General features: G+C 43.4%; 1 protein-coding gene across 6 annotated transcripts in view; it reads left to right on the top strand.

Annotated features, from left to right (window-relative positions):
- The first annotated feature begins 388 nt into the window (after nt 1-388).
- Nucleotides 389-20,437, top strand: part of LOC109889300 (zinc finger CCCH domain-containing protein 18) — a 29,476-nt gene continuing 9,427 nt past the window's right edge. For 5 of the 6 annotated variants that reach the window (XM_020480636.2, XM_020480638.2, XM_020480640.2 and 2 more), the window contains exons 1-12: nt 389-566; nt 1,443-2,374; nt 4,235-4,319; nt 4,813-4,964; nt 5,091-5,186; nt 5,407-5,564; nt 5,680-5,709; nt 5,952-6,069; nt 6,279-6,562; nt 19,647-19,835; nt 19,975-20,106; nt 20,237-20,332. In XM_020480636.2, coding sequence (XP_020336225.2) covers nt 1,457-2,374; nt 4,235-4,319; nt 4,813-4,964; nt 5,091-5,186; nt 5,407-5,564; nt 5,680-5,709; nt 5,952-6,069; nt 6,279-6,562; nt 19,647-19,835; nt 19,975-20,106; nt 20,237-20,332 — 2,258 coding nt within the window. In that variant the 5' untranslated portion in view covers nt 389-566; nt 1,443-1,456. Of the gene's footprint in view, nt 1,338-1,442; nt 2,375-4,234; nt 4,320-4,812; nt 4,965-5,090; nt 5,187-5,406; nt 5,565-5,679; nt 5,710-5,951; nt 6,070-6,278; nt 6,563-19,646; nt 19,836-19,974; nt 20,107-20,236; nt 20,333-20,437 lie in introns of all 6 variants that reach the window. The other variant, XM_020480637.2, reaches the window with a different exon arrangement.

The raw sequence follows: 20,437 nt of genomic DNA on the forward strand, positions 1-20,437 counted from the left end.
AGGGTCTTGTAGATGACATGGAGCCAGTGGGTTTGGCGACGAGTATGAAGCGAGGGCCAGCCAACGAGAGCGTACAGGTCGCAATGGTGGGTAGTATATGGGGCTTTGGTGATAAATATATATATAGTATATGGGGCTTTGGTGATAAAACCTTCACCTTCACAAGTCCATCACCCCCATGTGCCTCCCGCCAGCACCATCCCACTCCTGACACCAATGTAGGATAACCCTTAAAATAAGATATAGAAAATAGGTTTTAAAAAATAAATATATATACAATGACACCATAAACAGTGACAGAGTTGTATTTTGTTAAGTTATTGAAGTCATGCTTCATATTGAGCGCACGGTGGCGCCAAAGCCAAATCACTAAACTGACAGTGTCGTATTTTGATGACGTCACGGTAATGGCCGGTCTTAATGTATCGTGTAGGTTTTTTTGTTTTCTCATGCATAGCAGATAAATAACCATACAATTATTTATTGTAGAGCGTCAGACATAAAGAAACAGACTGGGTTGTTCTTAACGCCGCAAACCTGTCTTCAAAGAGGTTCAGGTTGGAAAGGTGACTGAAAATATTTAAAGTGTAGTTACTGGTGTTTTTAGAGGGAAGGCATCATTGTTAATTGAACAGACAAGACACGCATGCTTCGATAGCAGACCAGAAAGCGGTGTTTCGCGTGTGTAAAGTTGCTTTTCAGTTGTATTGGTTGATTGCACCTTTGTTTAAGTGCATTGTGGCTTCTTTTAAAGACAAATCAGACGTTGACGTTGGTCTCTTGTCTGCTAGAGCCCTGGCAGTTTTCGGGCCTGCTTCACCGGGTAGTTAGCTAGTATTGTAGCTAAGCGCTAACTAGCAAGCTAACGATACGTCTCGTCCTACAGCGCCCAAGTTGCCTCTTGATTTGCTTATCTACTAGATAGCTAGCTACCTATGACATTGTTCTACTGTAAACACCAAGTACCCGAGTTTTAATCTGATATATTATTAAAGGAAGCGATGATAACCTACCGGCTGAAACAGATAGCTACTATCATTCGCTAGCCAGCTAGCTAATGTGTTTCTGACCGAATGTTATTGACCTGCGTGAGGTTGACTCTTTTTGAGATGAGGCGGATGCCTTCTCTCTACATGCATGTATCTGATTACGAAATGTATGTAGTAGCTATAATGTTGATCGGATGGCTAGCACACTTGGACATATTGTATCGAGAAATAGATAGCTGGCAGTAGTCAAATGACTCCCATAATGATATTTAGTTACTAGCTGGTTAGTAAATCCTCCTACAAAATTATTGTAACTACTTACTCCAAAAAGTAGATGGTGTGTTTATGGTATGTACCAAAATGTGTATATTGCCCATAGATGTTTTTTTGTGTATTAAAGAAATGTATTCTAATTTTAATAAGACACTTATATAATATATTACTCTATTTTAGTGGATCATTCTCCAATGGACACCCCTGAGAGCCCCACCCAGTCCCCTGAAAGCCCCAGCCAGTCACCCCAGTCCCCAGAGGAAGAGGAGAAGGGCATTTCTGACAGCGAGTTCCTGGCATCCCCCGAGGAGGAGGACAGGCTGCTCTCCGACAGCGAGCTGCTGAATGATGAAGAAAATGACGAGTTAGATGAAGAGGGTGGTGGAGGTGGGGACTCTGAGCTGGATGATGACGGAGATGAGGGGATAGTTAAGGAGCGTATCTCTGACCCAGAGGATGATGAAGCGGGTGGAGACGGTAGAAGGGATAGCCATACTGGTTTAGAACAGGAGCAGGAGGAGTCAGTGGGGATGGTGATGATGGGACAGGTGAGCCAATCAGCTGATGAGGATGAAGAGGAGGACCAGGTCAGCCAAACTCCTAAGTCCCCTGATTCTGAGCCAGAGCAGGAGAGGTCATCCCCCTTGGCTGAGCAGGAGATGTCCAGATATGAGAAGGAAGAAGAGCGGGGTGAAGGAGGGGAACCATCAGCCAAGCTGGCAGCAGAGACGGCAGAGGTAGATGAAGAAGATGAGGAGGAAGAGGGGCGGAGGAGGAGGAGGAGAGTGGTGGTGAATGAGATGGAGTCGTCTGTGTCCAGAGAGCTTGATGAACATGAGCTGGACTATGACGAGGAGGTTCCTGAGGAGCCCAATGTTCTAGCGCCTGATGAGGATGAGGAGGTGGAGAAAGGACCTGGAGATGGGGAGGAAGAGAAAGAGGACAAGAGCATCAAAAAGAAAGAGAAAATACCAATCCTTCCTCCATCCCCGAAAGACGGTCCACCTAAGAAGCTTGAAGAGTCCAGGGCTCAGGAGAGAGGAAGGAGAGATTCCTTTCGTGACAAAAAGAAGGATGAGGATGATGGCGAGATTGATGAGGGAGAGATAGATGTAAGTAGTGTAAATGGGGTTTACAATGCCTTCAGAAAGTATTCTTACCCCTAGACTTATTCCACATTGTGTTGCAGCCTGAATTCAAAATGAATTTGATTCATAATTTTTCTCACCCATCTACACACAATACCCCAGGATGACAAAATGAAAACATGTTTTTAGACATTTTTGCAAATGTATAGAAAATTAAATAATAATTAAATATCTAATTTACATAACAATTGACGCCCCTGAGTCAATACTTTGTAGAAGCACCTTTGACAGTGATTACAGCTGTGACTATTTCTGGATAAGTCTCTAAGAGCTTTGCACACCTGGATTGTACAATATTTGCACATGATTATTTTAGAAAATTTTTCAAGCTCTGTCAAATTTGTTGGTGATCATTGCTAGACAACTATTTCCAAGTCTTGCCATAGATTTTCAAGCAGATTTAAGTCAAAACTGTAACTAGGCCACTCAGGAACATTCAATGTCTTCCTGGTAAGCAACTCCAGTGTATAATTGGCCTTGTGTTTTAGGTTATTGTCCAGCTGAATGGTGAATTAATCTCCCAGTGTCTGGTGGAAAGCAGACTGATCCAGGTTTTCCGCTACGATTTTGCCTGTGCTTAGCTCTATACCGTTTATTTTTATCCTAAAAAACGTACTAATCCTTGCCGATGACAAGCATACCCGTAACATGATGCAGCCACCACCATGCTGGAAAATAGAGTGGTACGTAGTGATGTGTTGGGTAGGATTTGCCCCAAACATAGTGCTTTGTGTTCAAAGCTCTTAACATACCTTTGCCACATTTTTTTCTGTTTTTCTTAGTGCCTTGTTGCAAACAGGATGCATGTTTTGAAATATTTGTAGACTGTACAGGCTTCCTTCTTTTCACTCTGTCTTTTTAGGTTAGTATTGTGGAGTAACTACAATGTTGTTGGTCCATCCTCAGTTTTCTCCTATCACAGCCATTAAACTCTGTGACTGCTTTAAAGTCACCTTTGGCCTCATGGTGAAATCCCTGAGCGGTTTCCTTCCTCTCCGGCAACTGAGTTAGGAAGGACACCTGTATCTCTGGGTGTGTTGGTACACCATCCAAAGTATAATTAATAACTTCACCATCCTCAAAGGGATAGTCAATGTCGTCTTTTTTATTTATACCAATGTACCAATAGGTGCCCTTCTTTGCGAGGTATTGGAAAACCTCCCTGGTCTTTGTGGTTGCTCAATTGAGGGACCTTACCGATAAGTGTGTGTGTGAGGTACAGAGATGAGGTAGTCATTCAAAAACAATTGTAAACAATATTATTGCACACAGACTAAGTCCATGCAACTTATGTGACTTGTTAAGCATATTTTTACTCCTGAACTTATTTAGGCTTGCCATACTTATTGCCTCAAGACGTTTCTGCTTTTAATATGTAATTCATTTTTAAATATTTCTAAAAACATAATTCTACTTTGACATTATGAGGTATTGTTTGTAGGCCAGCGACACAAAATCTCAATTTAATAAATGTTAAATTCTCTAACGCAACAAAATGTGGAAAAAGTCAAGGTGTGTGAATACTTTCCGAAGGCACTGTATATGCTGTCTCGGTCTTCAATCTGTATTGTTGTAATTTTCATTGAGAGCGATTTTTTTTTTTTTGCGTATACAGGGCTTCTCACACTCTAACATGAGGGAGGGAATCAAAACGGTAGATCAGATCAAGTACAGGACTGCAAAGTCAGAACCAATGTAACAATACAATAAACTTGCCATGCAATACAATTTATACCCTGTTCCAGTGTCATAATAATGTTACAGCAGTTACACACATGGGTAAGTAGATTGATATTTAGCCTGGGTTCTGTTTCCTTTGTGCAGGATGATGACCTAGAGGAGGGAGAGGTGAAGGACCCCATGGACAGGAAGATCAGACCCAGGCCCATCTGCCGCTTCTTTTTGAAAGGTACCTCAACATACTCTCCTGTGCACCACACGCATGTACAGCACCCGTCTTAATTTTGACGAATTTATGCTGGGCAAACATTGCGTGTGCAACTAGAGGATTCGATTCAACACCAAAGACGTATCATGATGGAGATAGTGTAAGCTACTTTATCATTAACACAAACCTTGCATTTTGTTGCTTCACTGATGTGCTGCTTCTCTAGCTTGTGAAGCATGTCTCTTGTTGTTGAAACTTGTTCAGTGAGGCAGTGATATTAAAAACACTGTTTTCAGACAGCAGGGGGAAGCATTGTACTTCATATCTTACATAAAGATAATGTAGTAATGGAATAGCATTAGGAGCTAAACCACATACACCGATGATTGATGTCAATTTACATCCAACCACAATTTTCTTCAAAGTATTTGTATTCAATGAACATATACTTTTTCCAATTCCCATTTATCTGTTATCACAAAATGATACCAAATGTTCTGTTTTTCTTTCCCAGGTAACTGCACCTGGGGTATGAATTGTAGGTTCATCCATCCAGGCGTCAATGACAAGGGCAACTACTCTCTCATCTCCAAGCCAGACCCCTTCTCTCCCAACGGGGCACCACCTGGAGCACCCCACCCTCTCATGCCAGGCAATAACCCCTGGGTATGCACCACCCCTGACCTCTCACTGCCGCTGCATGGCTGTATGATTTGAAGACTGTGTGTATGTAGGCTACGTGAGTAAATGTGTTGTATTTATGTCTGTTACTGTCTTTTACCTCTGTCTCAGGGTGGACCTGCTGTTGAGGAACTCCCTCCACCCCCTCCTCCAGTGGAGCCTCCTGTGGAGAGTGCCTGGGAGAGGGGTCTGAGACACGCCAAAGAGGTACAACACTCTCTCAGCTCTCACAAGCTAAATGTACTCCCCTTCTGTATATGTTATGTTTCAGCACCAACACCAACCAATTTCGTGTTTGATACTTTTTTGATTAACATGCCTCTTTATACTAATCAATGTGAGTGTGTAACCACCTTATGGTGGTTTCAGTCAGTAGACTATGATTCATTAGTGGACTTTCCATGTACATGTTGCCCTATTCCTCTAGGTGTTGAAGAAAGCCACCATACGCAAAGAGCAGGAGCCAGACTTTGAGGAGAAACGCTTTAACGTGACCATTGGAGAGGATGAGAGAGACTTTGACAAAGAAAACGACTTCTTCAGGGAACGCAGCTACCGCATCACCAGAGAAATCAGAGACCCAGGGTAAGCTCAACAGCTCTAGTCAAAAGAGAGACCTAAAGTGAGTGCAAAATATCTTGCCTGTGGATGTTTTTAGACTACGTCTCATATTTAATACATTTATTGCCTTTCCCCTTAGTGACGTGGAGTTCAGAGACCCAGTCTATCCGTAAGTACAGTGGAGGGGAAATAGCAGCATCCTCTTTTCACGCAGCTCTTATCTTTACTTTCTCTTCCCAAACAACTCCTGCCATCAACCGCACATTGCCCTGAATTAATTGTCTTTGATACAAATATATGATACAGAGACTCATAGAGCATGTAGCTGCACAACCATATGAAACAAAGATCTTATTTCCTAATCATCTATATACTTTGATTTCCCCTCGCATGTTTGGGATCTCTTTTCAGTAACGACCCTTATGCTGATCCCTACTATGACTACGAGATGGAGGCCTTTTGGAGAGGGGGACAGTATGAGAACTTCAGAGTGCAGTACACAGAGACCCCTCTGCCCTACCACTACAGTGTGAGTACACTCAGAGATGTCCACCCCTTAAGGACTACACACCTTACAAACACTAATACGCAGAGATATTAACTTTATTAATACAAAGAGATATGAACTTTATTACGCATTGGCCTATTGATTAAAGATGATCTTGAAGGAACCATTAAAGGAGCCTTGCTGTAAGGACCATGACCGAGTGTTCACAAATCCACCTGTGTGAATGTCAGGAGCGTGAACGAGAGCGGGATCCGCGGGAGCGCCACCGCGAGCGAGAGCGGGACCACCGCGAGCGAGAACGCCGGCAGAGAGAACGTGAGAGGGAAAGAGAGAGGGAGCGAGAGAAGGAGAGGATGCGCCGAAAGGAGGAGTGGGAGAGGGATCGCATGAAGCGTGATGAGAAGGAGAGGCCTGTCAGGGAGCGGCCACCACGGGAACCTCAGGAGAAGGAGGGGGAGGACAAGCACCCTAAAGGTTCCCCCAGGTCCCCCACTGACACCAACATGCTCCCCAAGTGAGTAGCATATGCTCTACTATCATGTTCTCTGGACAAAGCAGTTAACACACCTCAGTGAGAGACCCTCACTTGACTAGGGTTAGATATAGTACACACCTCTTATGGAAGTTTGGGGTTTTCTCTCAGACTCTCATGGCTGTAAACACGACACCTGTTGTGGCTGGCCATAAACGTCTGCCCTGCCGCAGCAAAGCTCAGTGAACATTTACAGTTCAGTTGACCAGGGTCTGGTCATAGAGCACTCATCTTTTGACATCCAATGTAGATCGTTTTGTATCTGACTGGGATATTAACACAAACCTGTTGCAAAATATTTTGACATGATTTAGACCAGGGCTGCCCAACGCTCTTCCTGGAGATCTACTGTCCTGTAGGTTTTCAGTCCAACCCTAATTTAGCATATCTGATTCATCTAATTAAGGTCTTGTTGAGCAGCTAATTAGTAGGTGTGTTAATTTAGGGTTGGACTGAACCCACAGGACGGTACATCTCCAGGAAGAGGGTTGGGCAGCCCTGATTTAGACATTGGCTGATGTAGACTTTGGCTGATGTAGACTTTGCACTTTTGACTCCCCCTTCGATAGAGCTGGGGGATATGGGGGAAAGATTAATATTGCGATAAATTTCCTGAATTGATGCAATAATGATAAATGGAACGTTAAGTTCCAAATGGTCCTTTAAACTACTGCTACTAGTTAGATGGTTGTATTCATTAATTCACACAATTCACACATAATAGCAAACGTATTACATTTTTCTAGTATAGGACGATATCATCAAAATGCTTGCGATAAGAGATCGGTATGGTTGGTGTCGATAATTTTCGTTTTATCATCCCAGCGCTACCCTCCACTCCCTAAGTTGTGTATAGTAGTGACGCTGTTACATGATCCGTTTTCACTGAGCAGTGACGATTAACAGATTGCACATGTACTAGTGTTTGCCCTATATTAATTTAGCAGCAGCAGCCGCCACTCCCAAACTCCTCAAAATTACGATATAAAAATTAAATAACAAAACTTAATTTTGGGATGGTAAGATGTTTTCAGTGTAAACTTAAACAACTAAAACCAGATATAAAGTATGTAGAAAATGTATTGGAGCAATATATTTTTAAATAAGAAAAATTAGACGGTCAGGGAAAATAAAATACAACAAATGTCAGGGCTTGGGGCCCCCATTGATTTTAGTTATGTTTGAGTCAATCAGATAGCTTAAAAGACATGGCGAAATGTGTAGAATTGCAGGAAATTAGCATCATTTTTTTTCTCCGCAGTTAAGAGGTCCTCTAAAATGTTTGGTCAGAAGCGGCACCATTGGCCACACCCAGTATCCCCCCTAACGTTGCCACCACAGCAGAAAATATATACACTACCGTTCAAAAGTTTGGGGTCACTTAGAAATGTCCTTGTTTTTGAAAGAAAAGCCCCCAAAAAATGTCAATTTAAAATAATATCAAATTAATCAAATACAGTGTAGACATTGTTAATGTTGTAAATGACTATTGTAGTTGGAAACGGCTCATTTTTAATGGAATATCTACATAGGCGTACAGAGGCCCATTATCAGCAACCATGTGTTCCAATGGCACGTTGAGTAACCTAATCCAAGTTAATCATTTTAAAAAGGCTAATTGATCATTAGAAAAACCTTTTGCAATTATGTTAGCACAGCTGAAAACTGTTGTTCTGATTAAAGAAGCAACAAAACTGGCCTTCTTTAGACTAGTTGAGTATCTGGAGCATCAGCATTTGTGGGTTCGATTACAGGCTCAAAATGGCCATGAAACAAAACTTTTTTTCTGGAACTCATCAGTCTTTTCTTGTTTTGAGAAATGAAGGCTATTCCATGTGATAAATTGCCAAGAAACGGAAGATCTCGTACAACGCTGTGTACTACTCCTTCACAGAACAGCGCAAACTGTCTCTAACCAGAATAGAAAGAGGAGTGGGAGGCCCTGGTGCACAACTGAGCAAGAGGACAAGTACATTAGTGTGTAGTTTGAGAAACAGACGCCTCACAAGTCACCTGGCAGCTTCATGAAATAGTACCCGCAAAACACCAGTCTCAAGGTAACAGTGAAGAGGCGACTCCGGGATGCTGGCCTTCTAGGCAGAGATGGCTTTCTCTTTGCCAATAAAAAAGAAAAGATTAAGATGGGCAGAAGAACACAGAGACAGCTTTCAAGCCCTGCCACATCCGACGAGCGTCAGATCCAGTGTAGTAGGTTTGAATCTTAATCCTGTATTGACACTTGGCTTGTTTGGTGGTTTGTCTGTTCATAGCGGGATTTCTTAAAAGCGTACGGATTAGTCTCCCGCTCCTTGAAAGCGGCAGCTCTAGCCTTTAACTCTATGCGGATGCTGCCTGTAATCCATGGCTTCTGGTTGGGATATGTACGTACGGTCACCGTGGGGACTACGTCGTCGATGCACTTATTGATGAAGCCGGTCACTGAGGTGGTGTATTCCTCAGTGCCAGTGGATGAATCCCGGAACATATTCCAGTCTGTGCCAGCAAAACAGGCCTGTAGCATTCTCTCTGGTTGCACATGTGAAGGTAGAATGTAAAACATATTTTTGCCTGCATTAACGTCTCCGGCCCCTAGGAGAGCCGCTTCTGGATGAGCATTTTCTTGTTTGCTTGTGGCCTTAGATTTGGTTGAATGCTGTCTTAGTGCCAGCTTCGTTCTGTGGCGGTAAATAGACGGCTACAAATAATATAGCTGAGAACTCTCTTGGTAGATAGTTTGGTCTACAATTTATCATAAGGTATTCTGCCTCACATGAGCAATACCTCTAGGCTTCTTTAATATTAGACATACAGTAGCCTATACAGTGTCAATAAGACACCAGTCCTTTCACTGATTGAGCTGAGGTTAAAGGCTGCGATGTCTCAACGTAGCGCCGTAGATGTACTGGTTTGTTTATTTTTTTTTTTCGATATTAACTTGGACAGCTAAATTAGGGCCAGATCGTGTAGTGTGCGCCCGGCTTAAATTTTGTACACTGAGCAGTGACTAATATCAGGTTGTATGCATATTATACTTGTGTTTGTGTAATAGTCTCAAGTGCAATACTTTCTCAAGTATATCCTTCCGTCAGTTGGCTCAGTTTGGAAGTTTAGCTGAGCTGTGCACCCCCGCCCACCTTCACCTATGGCCACTGATGTTTGGGAAAGTTTCCCATGATGTAACCTTGCTGTCCCGTCTGTTGGGGAGCTAAGTTAACAGAGCTGTCAGCACCTAAAGATAACAGGGACCTGGAAGGCAGCTATTGGTCATACTCCACACTACTTCCATATAATTTGTGAGGCACATGGCTAGAAAATGTATTCATGTATGAGTGCAAGACGCTGGAATGTATTTGGTTTCTGTTGTTACCTGATGGGAATCCTCCAAATTATAATGTCACAGGTAGGGCTGACCCTATTTAGTCTACTGTTGATTGCTTGGTCGATTGGCTGTCGGTCGACTGAGATTTTTTTTATTCGGAGTGGCATATATATAAAATAAAATAAATGGCACATGAGACACCTGTTTTATTCACACCTGTCTGAGTGGATTAATCCATTGCAGAGGCCGTAGGGGTGGCGCACCAGTATCACCAGTAGTACATTTACCATTACCATCATTTGTAATCTACAATGTTTGCTTGGTTACGGTAATTTCTGTTAATGCATTGAATATATTATTATTATTATTACAATTATTATTACAGTCTTACCTTTGTCATTGTAGGAGTAGACACGTTGTTTGCTGAGCACACAACCTAGGCACACTTGTGAGGAAAACGTTTTTGTTTATTTTTATTTAATTAAGACTTGTCAATTTATTGTCTATTGTTTGGAGCGCTCCTGTCAATCCTGAGTTAGGACGCGCACCTGATTACGCATGAACTGGGCCTAGGTTACCTGGCTGGCGTGCAAATGTAGGCTTATTAATGTGCACATTTGGGTATCTGACACGATTTATGATGGACTTAACTCAACATCACTGTGGAGTTTCTCAAATTATTTTTCTTCACCTCAAAATGCAAGTAAACAAAGTCTGTTTTTACATCCATTGAGAATGACAATAGTTCCTCAATGTAGCCTATTTGAAAAAAAGGCCAACCTGATTACTACTTATCCCTTGCGCAAATGGCTTACAGCTGTGTCTGTTTGTCTGGAGCTCACTGACTCCGGTAACTCTGAGGGCCCACAATATTTTAGACAATGTTGCAAGTTTTCAAGTGCCTTCAGGCCTGATCCAAGTTAGTAATTGATAGTGTTTCAAGTTAATTGCAGACTGGCCATACATTGCCAATGGGATTTATAGGATATTTGTTTTTATCAGGATATTTTCTACCTGCGGGCTGCAATGTTTTTATTTGATGGCTTTATGTAGGCTATTTTTACATATTGGCAATAGAAGTTACTTTAAGATTAGTCAAATTTTCATTTTGAGTTGTTATTAACCACAACATTGGTTTTGAGATATGAAGACTTTATTATAAATTAAATTAAACTGTTCCACAAAAATGTGTGTATGAAAATCATAACTGGCACACATAGAAATGGTACGATAACTTGGCACTCCAAATGGAAAAGGTTGCCGACCGCTGGTGTAGCCTATTGCTTGCAACTTCAGGAGCATAATGGCAGAATCTGTAAAGGCCAGCAGCACCGGGCAGCGGGAGGAGGAGGGTCTGGTTGGGAACAGGTTTTTTTTCCTTCTGGTTAGGCATGTTTTAAAATGTTGACCAATCAATTGGTTGAAAGAACCGACAACTCTGTCAACCAAGATTTTTTTTGTCAGGGACAGCCCTAGTCACAAGCATGATGATGGTTCCCTGATCTTCATTCCAAACTGCATTGTTTGAGTCCTTCCACCCACTATCTAGAACTTTGACACATTTTTCCTTTCTGAGATTTAATCTATTGTTTATAATTTGTTCACGTTTGTGACCACCAATTGAAATCATAGTTGTCTTAGACTGGCTCAACTCGCGTTTGTGTTTTGCTGTCATGATGTAAATTCTTAGGCAGGGCAACCTGTTAGTTAAAAGGAGTTTGGCATTTGTTTTCCTGTTTATAAGTTTTGAGACTTTGGCCTGTTAAGTCATAACCCTGGTTGAGTTTCATTGTGGTCTCCTTTGCCAGTTTGTAGCATAGCCTGTGGACAGAGCATTGATTGACTCATTCACTCAGGAAGTAATGTATTTTTTCACTGTTTTCTTTCTCAATGACAGGAGTGCCTAGTTTCTGGGTTTGTTTGGAAAGAGTGGCGAGGGAGGAGTTTTGCATACGAAACATGATGCAACTTGCCCATCCCGTCCATGTCAGACATGCAGTATCTGTTAATATTTTTAGTATTATTGAGTGTCCCATGTTCTGTGCAGTGTCTCATTGAGAGTGGCCATGTTCCGTGCAGTATCTCATTGAGCGTGTCCATGTTCCGTGCAGTATCTCATTGAGCGTGGCCATGTTCCGTGCAGTATCTCATTGAGCGTGGCCATGTTCCGTGCAGTATCTCATTGAGCGTGGCCATGTTCCGTGCAGTGTCTCATTGAGCGTGTCCATGTTCCGTGCAGAGTCTCATTGTCTGGGACATCTAAATCAGGGCCAAATCATGTAGTGTTCGCCCGGCTTAAGTCGTTTACAGTAGTGTCGCTGTCACACACTGTTTTCACTGAGCGGTGACTAATATCATCTTGCGTGCACTGAGACGCCCACAGAGTATAGACGTGCTTGTTTTCCCTCAGTGTTTGTGTCATTGACTCAAGTGTAATACTTCCTCCTTAAGTCCTTTCTTCCATCAGTTGGCTCAGCTTGGAAGTTTAGCTGAGCTGTGCACCCACCCACCTCGCTTATTACCACTGATGTTTGGGAAAGATTCCCATGATGTAACCTTGCTGTGCCGTCTCAGTTGAGGCACTAAGTTAACAGAGCTGGTTTATTATATCATCCACAGCATAATGATTCACTTAAAGATATATTCCATTTCCGGTTTGTTATTGCCAAATCTTACTTCTGAACGAATTTAGGCTTACCTAAACAAAGGTGGTGAATACTTAAGCCACAACTATTTTAGTTATTGAATTTGTGTTGATTTGTAAAAATGTGTAGAATTATTTTCACATGGACTTTTATGGAGTTTTTTTTGTGTACAGTACCAGTCAAATGCTTGGACACACCTACTCATTCAAGGGTTTTTCAATATTTGTGCTATTTTCTACATTGTAGAATAATAGTGAAGGTATCAAAACTATGAAGTAACATGTGGAATCATGTAGTAACCAAAAAAGTGGGTCTTCAAAGTATCCACCCTTTGCCTTGATGACAGCTTTGCACACTCTTAGCATTCCCTCAACCAGCTTCACCTGGAATGCTTTTCCAACAGTCGTGAAGGAGTTCCAACATATACTGAGCACTTGTTGACTGCTTTTCCTTCCCTCTGCGGTCCAACTCTTCCCAAACCATCTCATTTTGGTTGAGGTCGGGGGATTGTGGAGGCCAGGTCAAATAGCCCTTATACAGCCTGGAAGTGTGTTGGGTCATTGTCCTATTGAAAAACATATAGGCACTTTAGTATTGCCAGTGTAACAGTATAGCTTCCGTCTCTCTCCTCGTTCCTCCCTGGCCTCGAACCAGCAACACAACGACAACAGCCACCACATCGAAGCAGCGTTACCCATGCAGAGCAAGGGAAACAACCACCCCAAGGCTCAGAGCGAGTGACGTTTGAAACGCTATTAGCGTGCGCTAACTAGCCAGCCACTTCACTTCGGTTACACCAGCCTCATCTCGGGAGTTGATAGGTTTGAAGTCATAAACAGTGCAATGCTTGACGGACAACGAAGAGCTGCTGGCAAAACGCACGAAAGTGCTGTTTGAATGAATGTTTACACGCCTGCTTCTGCCTATCACCGCTCAGTCAGATACTTAGATACTTGTATGCTTGTATGCTCAGTCAGATGATATGCAACACAGGACACGCTAGATAATATCTGGTAATATCATCAACCATGTGTAGTTAACTAGTGATTATGATTGATTGTTTTTTATAAGATTAGTTTAATGCTCGCTAGCAACTTACCTTGGCTTACTGCATTTGCGTAACAGGCAGTCTCCTTGTGGAGTGCAACGAGAGAGAGGCAGGTTGTTATTGCGTTGGACTAGTTAACTGTAAGGTTGCAAGATTGGATCCCCCGATCTGTCTTTCTGCCCCTGAACGAGGCAGTTAACCCACCGTTCCTAGGCCGTCATTGAAAATAAGAATGTGTTAACTGACTTGCCTAGTTCAATAAAGATTAAATAAAGGTGTAAAAAAAAGAACGGTGCTCAAAAATACTGATTACTGATTGTTATGAAAACTTTAAATCGGCCCTAATTAATCGGCCATTCCGATCAATCGGTCGACCTCTAGTAAGTTGTAACGGCAGCTGTTATCTCCTTCCATCTTTGGGATTCTTTGCCATCTGGTGTGCCACGGGCAAAAGCCTCTTGCAACGTCTGAGTCGGTGGTTTGTTTTGAGCACTCGATTGTACTTTTCTGGGTCTCATCTGTAGACTCTCTCCGTACTGTTTCACATGATTCTTGCGTAGGTGGTAAAAGAGGTTTGTGGTGTTTGAGCCTGTTGTCGGGCCCGGCCTGCTGCATATTTTACTTATCATTCCCAAACCACATCAATGCGACCAACCTTTCCCCTCTTCCATGTTTGTTTGTGTTGCAAATTTCCTTCCACACCCTGGCACATCCTTTTAGTAGTAGTTTCTATGCAGCAATTCGACCATGAAGGCCTGATTCACACAGTCTGGTTTTTGCGACTGCAATTAAGGAAACGTTCAAAGTTCTTGAAATGTTCCTGATTGACTGACCATGTTTAAACTAATGATGGATTGTAATTTCTATTTGCATATTTGAGCTGTTCTTGCCATAATATGGACTTGGTATTTTACAAAATAGGGCAATCTTCTGTATATCACCCCTACCTTGTCACAACACAACTGATTGGCTCAAACGCATTAAGAAGGAAATTAACTTTTAATAAGGCACACCTGTTAATTGAAATGCATTCCAAGTGACTACCTCATGAAGCTGGTTGAGAGAATGCCAAGAGTGTGCAAAGCTGTCATCAAGGCAAAGGGTGGCTACTTTATTATTTAACAATTTTGCTTACTACATGATTCCATGTGTTATTTCATAGTTTTGTTGTCTTCACTATTATTCTACAATGTAGAAAATAGTAAAAAATTAAGAAAAACCCTTGTGAGTCCAAACTTTTGACTGGTACTGTATATCAATGACAAAAATAATATTTCAACTACTTTGTAATGCAACAGAATGTGGAAAAAGTTCAAATGGGGTGTAGACTTTCAATAGGCACTGTATCTGGAATAAACCCTCAGGTTTGGAGAAGACTGTGGTAGAGCTGTGTTTAATAGGGCCCGGCAGATATATCGGTTCACCAATGTTCTCGGCAGATATTGGCCTTTTTACCGCTATATCGGTATCGGCCAATAATTCCACGATAACCGATATTCAATAGATAAGCATGAGACCCTTTTTTCATCCTATTTGAACATTTGCTGCCATTCTCGTGTCATTATTGTCACAATGTATTAAATCAACATTTGAAGTTTCAAGTTTTAATGTCCAGTGAAGTGAGGTAGATATGTATAGGGACATTTGTTTAAAAAAGTATAAGCTTTTTTGTGAGTGTGTGTAGTCAGTGTCATTGTGAGTGTGTAGAGAGACAGTGCAAAATAAAATACAAGGATCCACTCCAATAATCTGTGTGACTATTTAGCAGTCTTATGGTTTGGGAATAGAAGCTGTTCAGGAGCCTGTTGGTGTCAGAATTGATGGACCGGTTACGCTTGCCATGCAGAAGCAGAGAGAACAGTCTATGGCTTAGATGGCTGGAGTCTTTAACGATTTTTCGGGGCTTCCTTTCACACGGTGTGATATGGAGGTCCTGGATGTCAGGGGGCTTGGGCTGTCCATATCCCCGCCATTCAGTACTGTTGCCATACCAAGCGGTGATGCAGACAGTGGTGCTCTCAATGGTGCAGCTGTATAACATTTTGAGGATTTTCCTTCTTTACTACTGTGCGTGTGTGGACTATTTTAAGTCCTTGACCCGCTCCTCTGCAGCACCGTGGATGGGGGCGTGTTTGTCCCCCCCCATTTCCTGTAGTCCACAATCAGCTCCTTGGTCTTACTGACTTTGAGAGAGAGGTTGTTGTCCCGGAACCACATTGGCAGGTCACTGAGCATCTCCCTGTAGCCTGTCCACCTGTGGTAAATTCAATTGATTGGACATGATTTGGAAAGGCACACACCAGTCTACATAAGTTCTGACAGTTGTCACTACATGTCAGAGAAAAAAACAAGCCATGAGGAGGAAGGAACTGTCCGTAGAGCTCCGAGACAGGATTGCGTTGAGGCACAAATCTGGGGAAGGTTACCAACACATGTCTGTGCCATTTGAAGGTCCCCAAGAACACATTGGCCTCCATTATTTTTAAATGGATGAAGTTTAGAACCACGAAGACTCGTCCTAGAGCTGGCCGCCCAGCCAAACTGAGCAATCGGGGGAGAAGGGCCTTGGTCAGGGAGGTGACCAAGAACCCGATGGTCACTGACAGAGCTCATGCGTTCCTCTGTGGAGATGGTGGTCCTTCAGGAAGGTTCTCCCATCTGTGCAGCACTCCACCAACCAGGCCTTCAGTCATTGGCTTCATCAATAAGTGCATCAACGACTTCGTTCCCACAGTGACCGTACGTACATATCCCAATCAGAAGCCATGGATTACAGGCAACATCTGCATCAAGCTAAAGACTAGAGCTGCTGCTTTCATGGAGCGGGAGACTAATTCGTACTCTTATAAGAAAGTGTCAATACAGGATAAAGATTGAATCCTACTACACTGGCTCTGACGCTCGTCGGATGTGGCAGGGCTTGAAAATTATTATGGACTACAAAGGGCTACCCAGACGTGAGCTGCCCAGTGACTCGAGCCTAACAGATGAGCTAAATGCCCTTTATGCTCGCTTTGAGGCAAGCAACACTGAAGCATGCACAAGAGCACCAGCTGTTCTAGATGACTGTGATAACACTCTCGATAGCCGATGTGAACAAAACCTTTAAACGGGTGTTCATTCACAAAGCCACTGGGCCAGACGGATTACCAGGATGTGTACTCAAGCATGCGCGGACCAAGTGTCTTCACTGACAATTTCAACCTCTCCCTGACCGAGTCTGTAATACTTACATGATTCAAGCAGTTCAACAGTCCCTGTGCCCAAGGAAGCGAAGGTAACCTGTCTAAATGATTACCACCTGTGGCACTCACGTCGTTAGCCATTAAGTGCTTTGAAAGGCTGCTTATGGCTCACAACAGTATCCTCCAGGACACCCTAGACCCACTCCAATTCACATACCGCCCCAACAGATCCACAGATGATGCAATCTCAATCCTTCTCCACACTGCCCTTTCCCACCTGGACAAAGGAACACCAATGTGAAAATGCTGTTCATTGACTACAGTTCAGCGTTCAACACCATAGTGCCTATGAAGTTTGTCACCAAGCTAAGGCCTCTGGGACTAAACACCTCCCTCTGCACCTGGATCCTGGACTTCCTAAGGGCCGCCCCAGGTGGTAAGAGTAGGCAACAACACGTCTGCCACGCTGATCCGTAACACTGAGGCCCCTCAGGGGTGTCTACTTAATCCCCTCCTGTACTCCCTGTTCACCCACGACTGCGTGGCCAAACACGACTCCAACACCAAGTTTGCTGACAACACATCACTGAGAACAATGAGACGGCCTATAGGAAGGAGGTCAGAGAACTGGCAGTGTGGTGCCAGGACAACAACCTCTCCCTCAACGTAAGCAAGACAAAGCAGCTGATCGTGGACTACAAGAAAAGGTGGGCTGAACAGGCCCCCATTAACATTGACGGGGCTGTAGTGGAGCGGGTCCAGTTTCAAGTTCCTTGGTGTCCACATCACCAATGAACTAGCATGGTCCAAACATACCAAAACAGTCGTGAAGAGGGCACGACAAAACCTTTCCTCCCTCAGGAGAATGAAAATATTTGGCATGGGTCCCCAGATCCTCAAAAGGTTCTACAGCTCCACCATCGAGAGCATCCTGACCGGTTGCATCACCACCCGGTATGGCAACTGCTCGGCATCTGACCGTATGGCGCTACAGAGGGTTGTGTGTACGGCCCAGTACATCACTGGGGCCAAGCTTCCTGCCATTCAGGACCTAATATAATAGTTGGTGTCAGAGGAAAGCCCATAAAATTGTCAGAGACTCCAATCACACAAGTTTCTCTCGCACGACAATCGGTACCGGAGTGCCAAGTCTAGGACCAAAGGGCTCCTCAACAGCTTCTACCCCCAAGCCATAAGACTACTGAACGAACAATAAAATTGGACTATTTACATTGACCACCCTCCCTTTTGTACACTGCTGCTATTCGCTGTTTTATTATCTATGTATAGTCACTTCACCTCTACCTACATGTACAAATTACCTCAACTAATCTGTACCCTCGCACACTGACTCTGTACCGGTACCTTTACTTTATTATATTTTGTAAATATGTTCTTAACTCTTCTTGAACTGCACTGTTGGTTAAGGTCTTGTAAGTAAGCATTTCACGGTAAGGTCTACACTTGTTGTATTCTGCGCATGTGACAAATAATGTTTGATTTGATTTACGGTAGCGTGGGCAGACTGAAGCCAGTCCTCAGTAAAAGGCACATGACAGCCTGCTTGGAGGTTGCCAAAAGGCACCTAAAGCACTCTGACCATGAGTAACAAGATTCTATGGTCTGATGAATCCAAGATTGAACTCTATGGCCTGAATGCCAAGCGTCTGGAGGAATCCTGGTACCATCCCTACGGTGAAGCATGGTGGTGGCAGCCTCATGCTGTGGGTATGTTTTTCAGAGGCAGGTACTGGGAGACTAGTCAGGATCGAGGCAAAGATGGACGAAGCAAAGTACAGAGAGATCTTTGATGAAAACCTGCTCCAGAGCACTCAGAACCTCAGACTAGGGGCGACGATTCACCTTCCAACACGACAACGTGGGGCTTCGGGGGAAGTCTCTGAATGTCCTTCAGTGGCCCAGCCAGAGCCCGAACTTAAACCCGATTGAACATTTCTGGAGAGACCTGAAAATAGCTGTGCAGCAACGCCCCCCATCCAACCTGACTGGGCTCGAGAGGATCTGCAGAAAAGAATGGAACTAAATCTCCAAATACAGGCGTGCCAAGCTTGTAGCCTCATACCCAAGAAGACTCAAGGCTGTAATTGCTGTCAAAGGTGCTTCAACAAAGTACTGAGTAAAGGGTCTGAAAACTTATGTAAATTGATAATAATGTATTTTTATTTGTAATAAATTTGTGACTATTTCTAAAAATCTGTTTCTTTGTCGTTATGTGGTATTGTGTGTAGATTGATGAGGGGGAAAAAAATAATTTAATACATTTTAGAATAAGGTTGTAACGTAACAAAATGTAGAAAAAGTCGAGGGCTCTGAATACTTTCCAGATGCACTGTGTTTTTTCACATTTTTCTTTATACTGGTAAATCAATTAACAACATTCTTATTGAGAATGACAACCTGTAAGGAAGTGGGCGCAGGACGTATAACACACATAGGTATGGCAAGGAACAGTCTTTTGAACAGTTGAATGTGTTTTTTAGATCATCATCAGCTCATGTTGCGACTCATGTTGTAAATCAGTGTCTCGGTTTCTCTTACCTGGGAATAACTGGAGGGCTGTCGCTCAAGTATGTTGTGTCAGTATGTTGTGCCACACTCTATCAAGAACATGAACTGGTTCCATGTACGCACGATGTTGTCATACCACAGCTTTTCATTAAAAAAATAACACCTGTCACTGAAAAGCTTGTTAAGGAAGGAATGAAAATAGTGAATGGAATCAAAGTGTCCTCATTCATCATTGGCCTTCTGTCCATGATTTCAGTCTCATTCATTTGTGATGCTTTACTGCAAAATGTGTGATAAAAAAAAAAAAGGTTTGCCCCCATTTCCTTTCTCAACCCCTCAGTCGACTGATGATGGAAGCACCTTCCAAAAAGGAGCTGATGCCCATGTCCAAGCGGCCAGATGAGTGGAAGGACCCCTGGCGCCGGTCCAAATCCCCCAGGAGACTTCCGGGCATGTCTGGGTCACCACCGCGGGGCCGCCGGCGACACCGGCCTTCTGGATCCTCTGTATCGCTGTCCAACTCATCTAGGTAGCTTTCAATTCAGCCATACATCTACTTTCGTACTCTACCTTACTAAAGCATCTATTTTCTGCAGTGTTTCAATCTACTTGAGTACTCTGTTTTTGTGTGTTAAAGAGAGAGGTTAAGTGTGTGTTCTGTTCTGCAGGTCTTCGTCCCGCTCTTCCTCCTACACAGGCTCCGGTTCATCCCGCTCTCGGTCTCGCTCAGGCTCCTCGTCCTTCAGCTCGTACTCCAGCCACTCATCCCAGCGCAGCTCCTTCAGCGGCAGCCACTCCAGGTCCGACACACACTCTGCCTGCCTGTCTGTCAACGCACAGCACCACCTTACACACCCCCACAACACTGTCTATCGAATAGGACACTCATTCACTGAGTCCATGCTAACCTTTAACCTATGGTCACTGCAGGTCCAGATCGTTCTCATCGTCTCCGTCTCCGACCCCTTCAGCACAGAGGAACGCCAAGAATAAAGTTGAGGTCCCACCAGCTCTAGGCCCCAAAGGGTACAGCCATATCCATTCATCCATAGACATGCTATATTATCAATCAGTTGTGCTGTGCACCTTCATACGCAACTCACACAGATCGTTTGTACTTTTCATTTCATA

The sequence above is a fragment of the Oncorhynchus kisutch genome, linkage group LG4 (assembly GCF_002021735.2).
Source record: "Oncorhynchus kisutch isolate 150728-3 linkage group LG4, Okis_V2, whole genome shotgun sequence".
Lineage (NCBI taxonomy): Eukaryota > Metazoa > Chordata > Actinopteri > Salmoniformes > Salmonidae > Oncorhynchus > Oncorhynchus kisutch.